This window comes from Vigna angularis, chromosome 4 (assembly GCF_016808095.1).
Source record: "Vigna angularis cultivar LongXiaoDou No.4 chromosome 4, ASM1680809v1, whole genome shotgun sequence".
Classification (NCBI taxonomy): domain Eukaryota; kingdom Viridiplantae; phylum Streptophyta; class Magnoliopsida; order Fabales; family Fabaceae; genus Vigna; species Vigna angularis.
In genome coordinates, this window is record NC_068973.1 from 17,326,115 (window position 1) to 17,342,799 (window position 16,685).

The 16,685-nt window shown below is 35.3% G+C and overlaps 1 protein-coding gene across 2 annotated transcripts; it reads left to right on the plus strand.

Moving 5' to 3' along the window:
* Positions 1–8,746: 8,746 nt before the first annotated feature.
* LOC108331970 (O-fucosyltransferase 38) lies at positions 8,747–14,447 on the plus strand. 2 transcript variants are annotated; one of them, XM_017567018.2, is made up of 11 exons: positions 8,747–9,162; positions 9,727–9,823; positions 10,034–10,101; positions 10,582–10,670; positions 10,750–10,927; positions 11,564–11,692; positions 12,404–12,540; positions 12,667–12,880; positions 12,984–13,168; positions 13,824–13,919; positions 14,204–14,447. In XM_017567018.2, the coding sequence occupies exons 1-11, from the start codon at positions 8,959–8,961 to the stop codon at positions 14,340–14,342; spliced, it is 1,536 nt and encodes a 511-aa protein (XP_017422507.1). In that variant the 5' UTR covers positions 8,747–8,958; the 3' UTR covers positions 14,343–14,447. The 2 variants fall into 2 exon arrangements, with proteins under 2 accessions (XP_017422507.1, XP_017422506.1); XM_017567017.2 differs by having other exon boundaries at positions 8,748–9,162; positions 9,718–9,823.
* The last annotated feature ends 2,238 nt before the right edge of the window (positions 14,448–16,685 follow it).

Genomic DNA, 16,685 nt, shown 5'->3' on the forward strand with positions numbered 1-16,685 from the left:
CTTTTGGACCGTTTAAATTTACTTTTACTCCGATTAAATTACTCTTTGATGAAATATCTTCCATTTGAACTGATTAAAATTCGTTTTCGTTACGTTTTGGTGCAGTTTCTGGCTTGTGCTTGGGCGGCGCTTTTGAGTCTTTTTGGCCTACGTTTTTGGGCCTGCATTACTCGATTTCCCTGCATTGCTTTTTTAATCTGCTACAAAAGGTTAGCTTCTTTGTTGATAACTTTTTTGTATGCATGTTATTGGCTTTTATGTATGCATGTTATTGGCTTTTACATATGCATGTTTTTGACTTTTAGGTATGGATGTGTTATTTGTTTGAATATGCATGTGATAGTTGTGTTATTATAATTGGCATGTTAGATTATAAGTATCAAATCATTGAGTGAAACTTAGTTCTCGTTTGAAATTTAACACAAACAATTAATCTTTTTTGAATTGTCCGATTGGACAGTTTGGGAAAATTATTTTTCATAATTTTCTATAACATGTACGTCGAAGTTTATGGATAAGATTGATAAAATTTCGGTTCAGTATTTGTGTTGTTCTCCGGATGCATATTTGATTGTGGTCATCCTTGGCTACTCTCATTTCATGTATTTCAAAGACCAATGCGAAATGCTACTGAAATCTTATCAAATTTATGATGTACACTTCTTTGCATGTGTCTTAGCAATTTTTGAAAAATAATTTTTCTGAATGGGTAGGGCCTAACCTTGTGAGAGTTAGAAAACTGAAACTGATGAATGATTTTACGAACATAGTATGGATCGAAGCTGGATGAATGAACGCCGCATCATTCAAGAATATGAGAAGGGTGTTTCAGAGTTCTTGTAATATGTTGAACAAAATGCTAAGTCTGTGAACGGGACATATTTTTGTCCTTGTGTTCGTTGTCTTAATCAAATATGGCAAGACTTAGGCAATGTGCGTGATGATCTATTCATGTTCGGCATAATGAGAATTATACCGTTTGGACTTGGCATGGAGAAGTACTGGACCAGCCTACCACATCACGAGGAACGGATTATGTGGAAGAATGGATGAGTGATCATTTAGAGGACATGATACGTGATGTCGGTTAAGATAATTTTGGAAGAGCTAATTTGTATGATTCTCTTATAAATGATTCAGAGCAAGTGTTGTTCCCAGGATGCTTGAGCTTTACATGTCTGTCTACAACTTTGAAGTTGTTTAGTTTAAAAGCAAGGAATGAATGGACCGATAAAAGTTTCATAGAGTTGTTGGAGTTGTTGAAGGAGATGCTTCCAGAAAATAATACTCTACCTATTCGTAATTACGAGGCAAATTTTTTTTACGTCCAATGGGTCTTGAATATCAAAAGATACATGCGTGTCCTAATGATTGTGTTTTGTACATAAAGGAGTTTGCATCGCTAAAGTATTGTCCAATATGTGGTTTATCCCGTTTTAAAAAGAAATCTGACAGAAACACTGCTGATAAAGGTAATGATGGTGCACCTGCTAAGGTGATGTGGTATTTGCCTATAATACCTAGGTTCAAACGTATGTTTTCTGTTAAAGAAGATGCAAAGAACCTTAAATGGCACTTTCTCGGAAGAAAGTGTGATAATCTTCTTCGACACCTAGCTGATTCACCACAATGGAAGAAGATTGACGAAAAAAATACTAGAATTTGGTGCAGATCCAAGAAACTTAAGACTTGTACTTGCAACTGATGGTATGAATCCTTATGGGAACTTAAGTAGCAAACACAGTTCATGGCCAGTTATGTTGATGATATACAATCTTTCTCCTTCATTGTGCATGAAGAAAAAATATGTGATGTTGTCCATGATGATATCGGGTCCTAGACAACCTGGAAATGACATTGATGTTTACTTAAAACCTTTAATTGATGATTTGAAATTGTTGTGGGAAGAAGGGTGGAAGTGTTTGATTCACATGTTGAGGAACAATTTCGTTTGCGTGCAATGTTGTTTTGCACTATAAATGATTTCCTAGTGTATGGAAACTTGAGCGGTTATAGTGTTAAAGGTCATTTTGCATGTCCCATATGTGAAGAAAACACTAGTTACCTTCAATTGAAGCATGGTCAAAAGACGGTATATACAAGACATCGGAAATTCCTTCCTCGTAATCACCCTTATCGTAGATTGAAAAAAACATTTAATGAAAGTGCTGAGAATGAGGTTGTGTCCAGACCCCAGAATGGTAAAGAGGTGTACAACGAAGTAAAAACCATTGACATTGTGTTTGGAAAACATCATAAAAGTACCTTTGCAAAAAACATTTGGAAAAAACGGTCAATATTTTTTAATCTTCCATACTGGTGTAAACTTGATGTTAGACATTGTATTGATGTGATGCATGTTGAAAAAAAATGTTTGTGACAGTGTCATCGGAACTTTATTAAACGTGAAAGGGAAGAGCAAAGACGGAATAAAATCACAACAAGATTTGGCTGACATGGGAATCCGATCTGAGTTACATCCACAGATAATAGGATGACGCACCTATCTGCCCCTAGCCTGTCACACTCTTTCTAAGAAAGAAAAACAGTTTTTTTAACTGTTTAAGAAGTGTGAAGGTTCCACAAGGTTATTCTTCAAATATTAGTAACTTTGTTTCTATGCAAGAGTTAAAGTTAGTTGGTTTAAAGTCTCACGATTGTCATCTATTGATGCAACAATTGTTACCAGTTGTTATTCGAGGCATATTACCTCCTTTTGTTAGGGGTATTCTGACGCGTCTGTTTAATGCCATTTGCAAGAAAGTTGTTGACCCTCGAGGTTTAGATTAATTGGAAAATGAAGGAATAAGACTACTATGTGAATTGGAGATGTATTTTCCACCTTCTTTTTTTTGATATCATGGTTCATTTGATTGTTCATCTAGTCAGAGAAATTCGAATATGTGGGCCGGTCTTCTTAAGGTGGATGTACCCAGTTGAAAGATACATGAAGATCTTAAAGGGATATGTCAAGAATCAGTATCGACCAAAAGCTTCAATCATAGAGCGGTACGTTGCAGAAGAAGCCATTGAATTTTGTTCAAGTTATATGCCATCTTGTGAACCAGTGGGTCTTCCCAAGAGCAGACATGAAGGAAAATGTGAAGGTAAGGGTGTTCGAGGTGTGAGAATTCAAAGTGTTAGTAGAAAAGAAGTTGACCAAGCTCATTTGTACATCTTAAACAACACTATTGATGTGATTCCTTACATTTCTGAACACGTTAATGAAATAAAGGCATCACACCCAAGAATGAGTGAAAAATGACATCTTAATGAACATGTCAAAACCTTCTTACAATGGTTTAAGAAAAAGATTTATGCAACTCCACATGTTTCTGAAAGTTTATTGAGGTTATCTCGTGGGCCAAACACAGATGTCATTACATATGGTGGGTACTATATAAACAATATTTCTTTTCAGACAAAGGTAGAAGATGAAAAAAGTAGAGTTCAAAATAGTGGCGTTACACTACAAGCTGAAGCTGTGCACTTTGCTAGTTCTAAAGACAAAAATCCAATCATAGCATCCATGAGTTATTTTGGAATAATACAAGAAATATGGGAAATTGATTATGTCAGTTTTAGAGTCTTAGTTTTTAAGTGTAAATGGATTTATATAAATTCTGGTGTCATGACAGATGACTTTGGTTTCACATTGGTAGACTTGAACAAGATGAATTACACTGATGAACCATTTATCATGGCTAGTCAAGCAAGACCGATATTCTACGTAAATGATCCAGCGAATAAAAAATGGTTAGTGGTTTTATAAGGAAAAAACATGCAAGTATATGATGATGAAGATTCTCTTGATATACTTAAGACAACATTTGTTGCATCAAGACCCATTGAAGACTTAGTTGATGACGTTGCCGATGACATCCAGGCAATTCGTAGTGATCACAATGAAGGGATTTGGGAGAAAACAATATCTTAATAGGTTGTGATAATTTTTGTGCTGACTTTATATGTAGTTTCATTATATTTGAATTATTACTAACCTTGTATATATTTTTTCAGGTATGTCGGCCTCAAACTAAGGATCAGGACAAACCAAACGTGGTCGAGGCATCACACGATTGCTAGATGTGACATCCGGACGCGTTGATGGGCAGAGGAGACATGTTGACATTGACCCCAGATCAGGTTAGACATCAGGGCCAAATGCTGATAGGTTTAGGAGTTATCTGGGTAAGTTAGCAAACAGTCATGTCTTTATCCTTCATGCATCTTGGGATGACGTCCCAGAGGTCGACAAGAACCTCTTATGGCAAGATATTCAAGTATGTTTACTTAAAAGAATTTTGATATACTTATTTCTTTTATCTTATTATGTCATTAACATGTTTTTTTATTTTAAACAGCAACATTATGATATTCCAAACACAATACAGATTAGAAAGAAAGTTTTATCGCATATAGCGATAAGATGAAGGGATTTCAAGACAAGGCTGACACGACTATATGTCTTTGGAGACAAACAACATGAAAATTCATGTCAGCATTATACCTTCACAAAGGAGGAGTGGATACAGTTTCGTGCATCTAGAGAGTCTGAGGAATGGAAGGTATGTTTCTTAACATCTACAAAGTGTTTCCTTGAGTTCTTATGATTTTACACTTATGAATATACATGGTTTCACAGGGTAAAAGGTTAGCCGTCCAAGAAAGGCAAAGGCTAAACGATGCATCATACTTGTTATCACGAGGTGGTTTTGCAAAACTGGAAAAGAAAATTAGAAAGTCTCGAGCGGATGCCTTGGGGCTTGAGTCCCCAGACCTAGCACCTGCACCTGTTAGGTATGAGCTGTGGAAGGCTACTCGGACTAAATCTGATGGGAACATGACATCTTCCTCAGCTGCCTTGATCTCACAAAGAATTGTAAGTTGAAATTCTAAACATTGTTTATCATAACATGTTCTTCTAAGTAACTTATTTTTTTTATGTGCAGGATGAGTTGGTTGAGCAGCAGACTCAGGGAACATTTGATGTCCAATGTAGGAACGGCATTCTAACAACCATCATTGGAAAGCCCGAGCACCCAGGACGTGTACGTGAAGTTCCTGGGGCGATTGGTCTTCGTGACTACTTTGGCCCTACACAGAAAAACACTCAATCAATGAGTCAGGAGGCACTGAGGCAGATGGATCTTCAGTGGGAGGAAAGACTTAACCAAAGCATGAGATCAATGGAGCAACGATTCATGGAGCAGCTACAAGAACAAAAAGAAATACAAAGAGCGCTTGAAGAGAAGCTGCATTCCATGACGCAGGGCACCATGAGGCCCATTGAAGCTCCCACACCACCTCGTGTCAACATTAGAGGATCATGCTCTGTTGTAGAACCTAGTCAGTATAGCGGTCAATATGAGTTGTTGGTTATGGGGATCCCCCACACATTGTGGCTGCCGGACGAGTGCTTGAGGGAGGGCAGACTATTCATGGTGTTCCCATATTACCCCACCACGTGCGTGTGACGATTGACGAGGTTCGGGATCCCCAGGCTCAAGTGCTTGTACCCACTCCAGAAATTCATTTTGTGGGGGAGACCATAGGATCATTTATAGCCTGGCCTAGAGCATTGATCATGTCACACATCGCTACTCCACAGGTATAATGTCTTTGTTATTAGTATTTCTATGTTAAATTTAAAATTATTTGTTGATAACTTTGAAATTCTTATCTTCAGTTCACACGTCCTCAGAAGCAGCCGATTCATGATACAGTCATACATGAAGATGGTGACATGGCTAAAGCGGAGGATGATCCTCTATCAAAGCTAATGACAAGATTACCCAGGTTGAAGAGAGCATCATTAGAACTATACTGGGATTTGAGAGTATTTGGTCTCCCCCCCATGTGCCAGTATATATCACATTGACTGATGCATTTGAGGTAATTGGGGGAGACAGGATGTTGAATATTTCCATCATTCAACTGTGGTGCATGTAAGATAGTTAGTTTTGTCTTCAATATTACTTTTATTTAAATTCCTAGTTTCTAACAACTTAACTTTGTTGTTTTAGGTACATGGACACAATCGTTGTAGACCAAGGTCGGTCTTCCATGTACGGATTTGTTGAACCTCAGACCATTCAACCTTCTGGTAACACACTTGAAAGCAAACAACATTATTTGCAAACATGGATGGATGAGTCAAAAAGAGACGTATACCTTGTGCCATACATTGATGGGTAGGTGTTGGTATATGTAAATGTTCATTAAAGTTTACTTAATTAGTTAACTAACTATATGTGATTCGTGATAGTTCGCACTAGCAGCTGATGGTCATCATTCCCAAACAATGTAAAATTATATGGTTTTGTTTGTTGCATAGGAAGATGAAAACTGACTTAAGAACCATGCTTCAAGGGTAAGTGTTTCTACACCCTTAATGACTTTGAATTTTGATGTTCACCTTAATCTTTTATGATAAATATAGTTATATTAATTTTACTTTGTGTTTTCAATCTAAATAGAGTTATTGGTAAATCTCGAGGTCAACTAGTTCAAATTTTGTATCCAAAGGGTTTAAGTCATTTATACTTCTAATTCATTTTCTATGTTATTGAATGATCTAAATTCTTGACTATTTAGTTTGTCATTTTAGTGTAACCAGCAGCTAGATTCATGGGAATGTGGCTTCTATGTCATGTGTTGGATTAAGACCATCATTCAAGTTGTCATTACAGATGACTGGAATGAGGTAATGATGCATACATTGAATACATTACAAATCAAATTCATCTTTAAACATATATGAAACCATAATGAATCTTTCTTCATTTTCCAGCACTTCAAGAGTACATCTCCTATACCAGAGGACACAATTAGGCAGATAATGTAGGAGTGAACAACTTATCTTCTACAAAGATGGAGCTAGGATCACTTATATTTCTTGTTGAACATTAGTTTAGTTTGAGTTTATATTTTGATAGTTTTGGTATTGGATTGTGTTTTACATTAAGTAGAACTTTCTTTATATGAAACACACACACACACACACACACACACATATATATATATATATATATATATATATATATATATATATATATATATATATATATATTATAGTATATTGTTCTGGGACAATTTTCTGTTTTTCAGGTGCGGTTTTATTGCAAAAATAAATTAATTTAAAAAAAAAAAACACCAGTAGACGTCGGTTAACGCACTGCCTGATGTCTATAGACGTTTGTCAATGCACACACCGACGTCCAATGAGTTAGAGTGAACAAAACGTTTCAGGGCCTATAGACGTCAGATATGCCTACATCTGACGTCTCTATAGACGTGGGATATATCCAGTCCGACGTCTATATAGACGTCGGATATGCCACCTCTGATGTCTGTATAGACGTTGGATATATCCAGTCTGACGTTTATATAGACGTCGGGTATACACTGCCCGACGTCTGATTAACGTCAACCACAAAGACATCGGATACATATTCGACGTTAAAATGCCAAAATAATAAACGTCTAAAGCCCTTTCTACATTAGTGCTTGTCTTAACCTAGATAGGTGGACCCAAACTCTTATTCTCTTGGGCCAATGATTTATTGCAATTATTAGAGTAGTTGTTTGTAAAACAATGTTCGTTTAGATGACATGTGTTTGAAAGCGTTGTTCTACGAGTCATTGCTTATCAGATGATTCCTTATGAAAGACACTTCCTTTCATTAGACACTTTTCTTTTAAAGCAATATTTCAGTTAATGTTGTTTGTTAAACTTTAAAACTTGAGTTGTTAGGCGGTCTAGTCTCTAGACGATCTTTTCTTAACTGAGATAGGTGGACCCAAACTCTTATTCTCTTTGGCCACTGATTTATTGTAATTATTAAAGTAGTTTTCTTTCGGGTTTTGTATTATTGACCAAATAGTATAAAATTTTCTTTGAGTATTGTATTTTGGCCTTGGGTTAGTAGTGTAGGTTTTTTTGGCTTAGGGTTGTGGACTAGATCTGGAGTCTTTAGGGTTAACTAAAAAGTCAACCCTACATATTCGTTTAACTGGCTCTCAAATGTGGGGACGTGATGGTCTTCTGCACTTTTGATCCATAAGAAGCATGTTCTTGTCTGTCTTGATTTCCAAACTAGAGTAATTAGAGTTTTATTCTCTTTTTGTGAGGCACATTTAGGATTTCTTAGACTATAACTAAAAACTCTCTTACATAATACAAACCGTTTTTGAAATTAATAAATAAACATTATCAAATTTATGTCATTCTACTTATATCCTAAAGTCACTTAAGCTATAAACTTACATTTTAACTTCTCTTGAATAACACAACATTTCTTTCTTGAAAATATCAAAACAAAACCATACCTTTACCGTAACTGCGTCATATCACCCATTCTTTCATAACTTCGACACCCATTTGGCATATCCTAGCTTGCATTACGCCCTCACAGTTCATTTTAATAAAATAACATGTTTTAAACTAAAAATAAAACATATAATTAAACTATTAACATTTTAAATTGTTAATTAAATACGAATATCCAAATATCATCACTTAACAAGAGTAATAATTATGAATTATTATTAAGGTTAAAAAGTATGGTATGTTAATTGTTATTATTAAATTTAGAAATATTTTGTATATAACAATTAGAGATGCTAAAAACAATTTAGCGGTAACAGCGTTCATCACAAGTTTGTACTATATTGGATGTTACGGAATAGTGTATTTGGGACTGCGTGTAAGAAATTTTCTTAAAACTAAACCTATAAAGTCACACCAACATTTATATAGGGGGGCAAAATAATAATTTAGTCTTGCATATTACTGGAAAAAACTCGCCATCGATGATCAGTGATCGCTGTACACTTTGAAGCACGGTATAGTTTTTGTTTGTTGTATTTTTCTGGACAGTAACAACCCTGTCAGAGTTAATTCATGCAGATGTGGGTTCATCACTTTGGGTAAGGAAGAGAGAGGTTAGGGCAGAGATGGTAAGCAGAGGGTCGTATGGCTCTGGCGGCCTCTTGACTGGTAGATTCCATGCTCGAAAGCTATCCCCAAGCGTCATCACTTTCTATACCATCTTCATATTTGCTTTCTCCATCATCGTCTTCTTGTTCTACGTGAGGAACATTAGTATTGATCAAGATCCACGACGCCCTTTCATTTCTCGACAATCTAATTCTCAGCAGGTACTCTGTTATCACCTTGTTTATTCTCTCCATCGTTTTTCAATTCAATTCAATTCAATGTCATTTAAGGATCTGGAACGAATTCTTGGGTTCCCTCACTCTTCTTCGATCCTTTCATCTGATTTACGTTACTGTTATCAGAGATCCAAATCCGATACGGATTTGTGTTAATTGAACTGGATCTGTCAAATTGTCTTGAGTAAATTTCTACATCCAATAAACGAAAAAAAAAAAATCCGTGAAGGGGGGAGTTTTCGTAGTTGAGGAATTTAACAATTTTGATAATTGATAGGCAGCAGCAGGTGTGCTAGTCATTTCTTTTTCTTCACTCAAGTCTTCCAATATTTTTCTCTCTCAAAAAGCCATTGCAGGTGCTAATATGTGTGCGCAAAGTGGTTGTTTGCTTACATATTTAAGAGTCTCAATTTTTATTTTTGTGATGGTATCAGCAAGTTTTGTTGGTTTTAGGTATATTAGCTAGCACTCCGTCAGTTCGGGCTTTACTTTTCTTTTTCCTCCCTTTTCACACTCAATGACTGCTGCATTTGTTTCAAGTCGCTACAGGTGCCAGAGTTACATGTGCACGATAAGCAGCAACTTTGGGATTCTCCGTTCAATCATGGCTTACACCAGTGTGTTGAGCGGACTACTAAATATAAAGGTTTGAGATGCTGACATAAGTTCTTGAAATAAGCTTTTTGTTTAGTTTTTTCTTTCACTTGATTCTATTTGTTTCAGTTAACTTTTGTTTTTCAGCCACTTCTATCTATAGTTGGATGTTTGGTAACCAGAGCAGTGTTGTTGTCATTGTATTTTGCATTTTTGTCTCTCCCTTTCTCTAAAATATGTTTCCACATTTTTACTTTGTCAGCTGCCAAAGGATTTAATCGCTATCTAACTGTGAGAAGTAACGGTGGACTAAATCAAATGCGAACCGGTGTAAGTCACTTTTTCCTCTCACGCACTCTCTTGTAACTCCTTTATAATAGCTTAGTCATGCCCTTATGCTTGTAACCTCATGTGTAGCAAATATTTAGATCCAATTACAGTTTCCAAATTCAGTACCCAAGATTTACTATTTTAGCTTTCTTGTATCTGTCTAGGTTTTGTAGTTCCTTTTTTGTATCAGAGGCTGGAATTTAGTGTCTATTTGTTCATTATTCTTTCCTTTTGACAATTGACAACATTTTGACTTTTTTTCCCATCCTGCAATACTTCAGCAGTTCATTGTATTTGTTAAATATGACGCCTTGTTACGGTGAAATGCATTTCGAGTTTTGTTTTTGTCTTTGATGTACAAGGGTTTCAGTTTGTAATGATGGCACCTACTCTAAGATTGGTTGTCACTATGTGAAACCAATGGTTGTTTTACTTCTATAATTTATTTGCATTTTAAGTAATAATTAAATTTTTCTATAGATATCAGACATGGTGGCTGTGGCACATATGATGAATGCAACTTTAGTCGTTCCTCAATTGGATAAACGTTCATTCTGGAAAGACTCAAGGTATCTCTTGGTACACGCTATTCAAAGATATTTGTTGTATTGTTTTCCAACTTTATCTTCTCATTGGGTGTGTGCACAGTGTATTTTCAGATATATTTGATGAGCTTCATTTCATTCAATCCCTGAAAGGTGATATCAGGATTGTTAGTGAGCTTCCCAAAAACTTGGAAGGTATCCCCCGGGCCAGGAAACACTTTACTTCCTGGGCTGGGTTCGGTTACTATACAGATATGACAAGGTTGTGGAGTGACTATCAGGTACTCAAGCTTCTCCTATATGACTTCAACTTCTTGTGGTTCTCATTTTCTGGAGTGGCTTCATTGTAAAAACTCTCTTATCGGCTTACACAGATTTATTTTTTGTTTAGATCTAATTCTCAAATTATAACCTGTGAAAATTAGTTGTAATTGGACAATGAATAGTAGGCATAGTTCTCAGGGATTTTTATATTCTAGAAGTATTCAATTCCGTTAACTACTAGACAAGTAGAAAAATGCAATGTTCTCACAAGAATTTATAGTTATACCCAAGCAAATTTTAAGTGTTACATATTAAGAAAAAGTCAAAGAAATGCTTTGATACATATTTTATGGGGCAGTTCAATAGTATTTGAAGAATACGGAATGATTAACCTTTAGTATTTTCTGAAACGTGTCTGTTTCAGGCATTGACAACCACATTAGGTTTCTTTCTGACAATTGGATGATTGCCTTTTGTGGGGTGTGTACAAAGTCAATGCCTCTTCTCAGTGAAGGGAATTTCTAATTTATGTTCGTAATCTGGAAGTGCTCTCATATTTTTCATTGTTCCATGATCATTACAGTTCACATTTTGGCTGTGGACCTTGTTTATAATAAAAAATGTATTGAACAAATAATAATTTGATCTTCCAGGTGATACATGTTGCAAAATCAGATTCTCGACTTGCAAACAATGATCTTCCTCTGGACATACAGAGGTTGAGGTGCCGGGCAATGTATCAGGCGCTTCGATTTTCTCCTCCAATAGAGAATTTAGGAAAGGTTTGGCTTCTTTTTAGTGGTGTAGTCAGCATGCTAAACATCTTGCAAAAACATTATGTGTACGTCATATTGCATTTAGTAACTGATGAAATGATTATGTAATCACTAATTCAATTTCCATTTTTATTTTTTTTTATTAAAAGAAGCAATTCAGAGAGAATGTGGAAAAATAAAGCATTTGAAAGGATACAAATTGAAATGAAATGAGCTTTTCTTTAATTTGTGTCTAAATATCTGAAATTTTAAAGGCAAAATGGGCGGACTTTAAAAAATGAAGGAAATACATAGCATTCTTCGGTCTATTATTGTTTCATATTTATAAAAAGAATTTACAAATCTTGTGCGTAACAGTGGACAAAGGGAAAGTTTTGATTTTAGTGGATTTTCTGGCATAGATAGTCATGACTAATAAATATTGTTAGTTTAGGATAGGGCTGGCTGATATAGCGGTGTCATCAGTATATAGTCTTATAATATAGTATTAGAAGTATTGGAATATAAAATTGAATTTTTTAAGTATTTTGGATGTCAATTAGTTGTTAGGTTAAAAAATTTGACGATTTAAGTCCAGTATTTTTGTACATCATGCTAGAAAATGATGCATATGGTCCCAGGTTTGAGATGTCCTTTTCACTTTTGATGCATTTAAGATGTCTACATGGGGCTTCCTGTTAAATTAGGTTCTGAGCATACATGACGGTTACAAAACAGAGGTTGGTGGATCGGCTGAGATCACAAGGAGGAAGATATATTGCTCTCCATCTGAGATATGAGAAAGATATGCTGTCTTTTACGGGTTGCTCTTATGGTCTCACAGATGCAGAATCTGAAGAGCTTAGAATTTTGAGGTAGAGAGAATAGTTATTATGTATCAGCTGCTATGTGTTGAGATAAAAATGTATGTCTTTTTGTATAACTCTAGAATAGGTGATCGTTGTACTGATTCTTTTAAAAAACTGTTTCAATTCTTCTAGGGAGAATACAAATTATTGGAAAGTAAAAGCGATAAATTCAACAGAACAGAGAATTGGAGGATTTTGTCCACTTACTCCAAAGGAGGTGGGCATTTTTCTTCACGCTCTTGGATACCCACCATCCACACCAATATACATAGCAGCTGGAGAGATCTATGGTGGTAATACTCATCTTTCGGAGCTCTCATCCCGTTTCCCTAATCTAATCTTTAAGGTTTGTAAGTCATTGTTGTTCTGTGTTAACAATAATCCAACACCTCATAATTTGCGAGTGAGGTGTAATTATGCCTTGGTTAATTTGTGGTTAATGGTTACAGGAATCCCTTGCAACTCCTGAAGAGCTGAAAGATTTCACTAATCATGCTTCCCAAACTGCTGCACTTGATTACATAATATGCGTAGAGAGTGATGTATTTGTTCCGTCATATTCGGGAAATATGGCAAGAGCAGTTGAGGGACACCGCAGATTCTTAGGTCACCGCAAGACAATCAATCCAGACAGGTAATGAATCCATTAATTATAATTATGTGGCATGTTGATACATTTCAACCACCTGTAGGTGTCCATTCTTGTTTTTCTTTCTTTTTTCTGCTATTTACATCTGTTTGCATTGGATGAGTGGAGATACTAGACAAAATGGGATTGGGAATGGGTGCTTGCAGAGAATGCTGGATAGTATTTGTTGTAAAAAAATGATAGAATCTCAGCATTGGACTTGTGTAAGAAACCCATTGAAGCTACACTAAATGTAGTAGATTAGATAAGGGGTATCCTATTTGGTTTAGAGAAACAAGAAAATTATAAGGAAAACCATCAACAAGATTTAGATTTTAGTTAGTAGCATATAGAATGATTCATCATAGAATATTATGGCATCATTTGATTCAGGTGACTACTCCCTTAGTGAGAAAAGGCTTGGTCATTGTTATTTTCTCTGTTTGTATCTTACACTGTCGTTTGATGCATGTTCGTATGTATCAGGACAGTGCGGTGCATGTCCACCATGCTTAATAACGATGATGTTTGCTGTGCCATAGAAGTTTTAATGATCTAATATCTCATTCTGGATTTCACTTATGCAGAAAAATACTTGAATTTATACTTTTCTATTCGTCATATTTACCCCTTCCTATTTTCTTGTTCATTTGATCTTCAGGAAAGGTCTGGTTGGAATTTTTGATATGGTGGAAACTGGAGTGCTTGAAGAAGGAAAGGAACTGTCGCAAATGGTTCAGCGGATGCACAAGAACAGGTATCATTCTTGCATACCATTCTTTAGATTCCTCTCCCTTTGGGGCCTCTATGACCTTATTATCCACTTATCAAGATGACATGATGATTAGAAGTTAAAATTGGTTACAAACTGCATTTTTCTTTTATTTTTGAAGTATATTTCCTGTTGTCCTTTTGATATCTAATTATTCTTACTTCATCTAACAAGCTTTACTAGTTCTTTCCCTTGCAACCTTAGTTGATCTCATTTTCTCTGTAATAAAAATAAAAGAATTTATATATTTTGCAATGTTATTCACGTAGGCAAGGAGCTCCAAGGAAAAGGCATGGTTCTCCACCAGGAGTCAAAGGCCGGGCACGATTTAAGACTGAAGAGTCCTTTTATGAAAATCCATATCCTGAGTGTATATGTGGTTCTAAAAGCAAACTAGAAATAACATGACGATAAACCAAACTGCAGTTACCTTTTATTTTTGGAGAGACAGGTTAATCTGTAAATTGGTTTTGACAAATTGTAATTCTATTTAGACATATCTGGTCTGGTTGATTTGCCTGTGCCTTCTCTGTACCCTTCATCACGAGCACATGATGTTGGCAACTTAGCCAACATTTATCTTTGTTTAGGATCCATTAATTTTAGAAATGAATTACTTCTTTGTAGTTGGAAGACGCATGTTTTATACGACATTAAATTTATATACATAATATATAGAATATATTATGGACTCTAGTACCCAATGTGGGCCCAGGGAAATGAGAGAGCAGGAACGGAACAAATATGATATGAAAGTTGGGGTCAAAGTCTAATCAATCTAAAAACGTTAGAACTTAAACAAACATTGTGTTTTCAAATATCTAAGAATACAGTGTCCCCCGTTCTCGTTTTTCATGAATGATGAGAAATACTTAAATTTGACAGATAAAAATTTAAAAGTTTCAAATCTATCTTTATTTGATTTCATCATATTTGCTGAGTATTTTTAGCTAAATCCGTGACTTCCTTTATAATTTGTGTACTTATTATATTTGTAAAATATTAATTTTATATGTATAGTTTTTTTTTTGGTATTGTGGTATATGAGTGTTGTGATTCTATCACTATTATTGACTATTAATAAAATATCATTTTATATTAAAACTCACTGTATATGATAGGCAGCGACTACTGTTACCTTTAGTGCAGCGACACTCACAAAATAAGAAAAGACAAACAAAAAAGACTTTATTCATTACCATGATTTCACACCATGGGATGATATAAATAATGGACATGATTGCAGTAGAAATTTAGTCTATAAAAACTGGATCCTAAATATTCAACAAACCTTTCTAATAAGAATAAAAATAATTCATCCAACTCGGCTTTCGAAGCTTGCGTTTGTGGGCCTGTGTATCATAGGGCCCACAACATCACCATCTGCTTTCCCATTTGTTTCAAGACTACTATTAAGCACTTTCGTTTAGGAAAACGTTTTTTGATAACCCAAAGTTGCCAAATTTTTGACAACGACACATGTTGCTTTTTTATTGGTTAGTTTGTAATATTTTATTAAGAGGGTGTATTTTGTTGTGAGAGTATTTCGGGAAAGGCATTTGAGATTCTCTTCTTCATTTCGCGGTTTTATTTGAGACTTCCTTTCTCTTCACCATTTTTATTTCCGTCTTCTTCGTCTCTCTCCACCATTTTCACTTTCTGTGGAGCATTGCTTTCATTTTCGCGTGTCTTCCTATCCAGCGAAAGAAATTTCGTCTTCGTGTGTTCCTGTTTTTGGGTTTCCTCTTCTTCTTCTCTCTCCACAATTTTCATTTTGTCTGGAGCATTGCTTTCGTGTCTTCCTCTTGATAAGAAACTTTTCACTCGAGTTGGAACTTGTACATGTTTTTTGTATACAAAAGATCATGATTATAAATGTTGGGTAATATGTACTGATAATATATTATAGGAATAAAATTTCAATTTTGATCTAGTACCATACGTTCTCTACTAGTGTTGTTCGACCATATATATTGAAACTTTTATTTGGTTATGGGTGTTTGGTACAAAAATTGATTTTTGTAAGCGATCTTGATAGTCCTGATTGTTGGTGCCTAAAAAAAAGATCCAACTCAATTGAATGTTGGTGCCTGAAAAAAGAATCACATCACACAAGTGCCTAAAAAAAGATTCAATTCAATTACGTAAAATGTCTTTGGCTACTTATGTTCCCAAAGCTAGCTCCTACAACACAAGTTTTTGTACAAAACCATATTTTAGTTCGTGTAATCGTTTACAGAGTCCTTGTAATCGATTACAATGGCCAAAAACGCCTACACTTGATTACCAAGGCATAATTTGAAAGGTCTTTGAGTCTAAATTTCAACAAAACAAGAATCAACTCATTCGGAGTTCGGTGGAGAAAGTTATGAGCAAAAACAACCAGCAAAGGTCAGAGTTGGAGGGAATATATAAAGCGTTAGCTTTAAGGAATAAACTATACCTACTCAGATGTCCAAAAATTACAAATTAGTAGTCATTGGAAAGCTTTTTGAGTCTAGTTTCTAATAAAAAAAGAATCACATCATTTGGAGGTCGGTGGGAAAAATTATCATTAAAATAGCCAGCAAAGGTCAAAGTTGATAGCATGTTAACTTGGTCATGACACCATTGGTTATGACACCAACATTGGGTCTTTCCTCTACTAAGGACTGCCCAAAACCCAATTTTCAGGCTCTACTCACACTTACACATTAAAAAGAACTCTCATCCATTCAAGAAATATGAAAAAATTACGTAAAATGTCTTTGG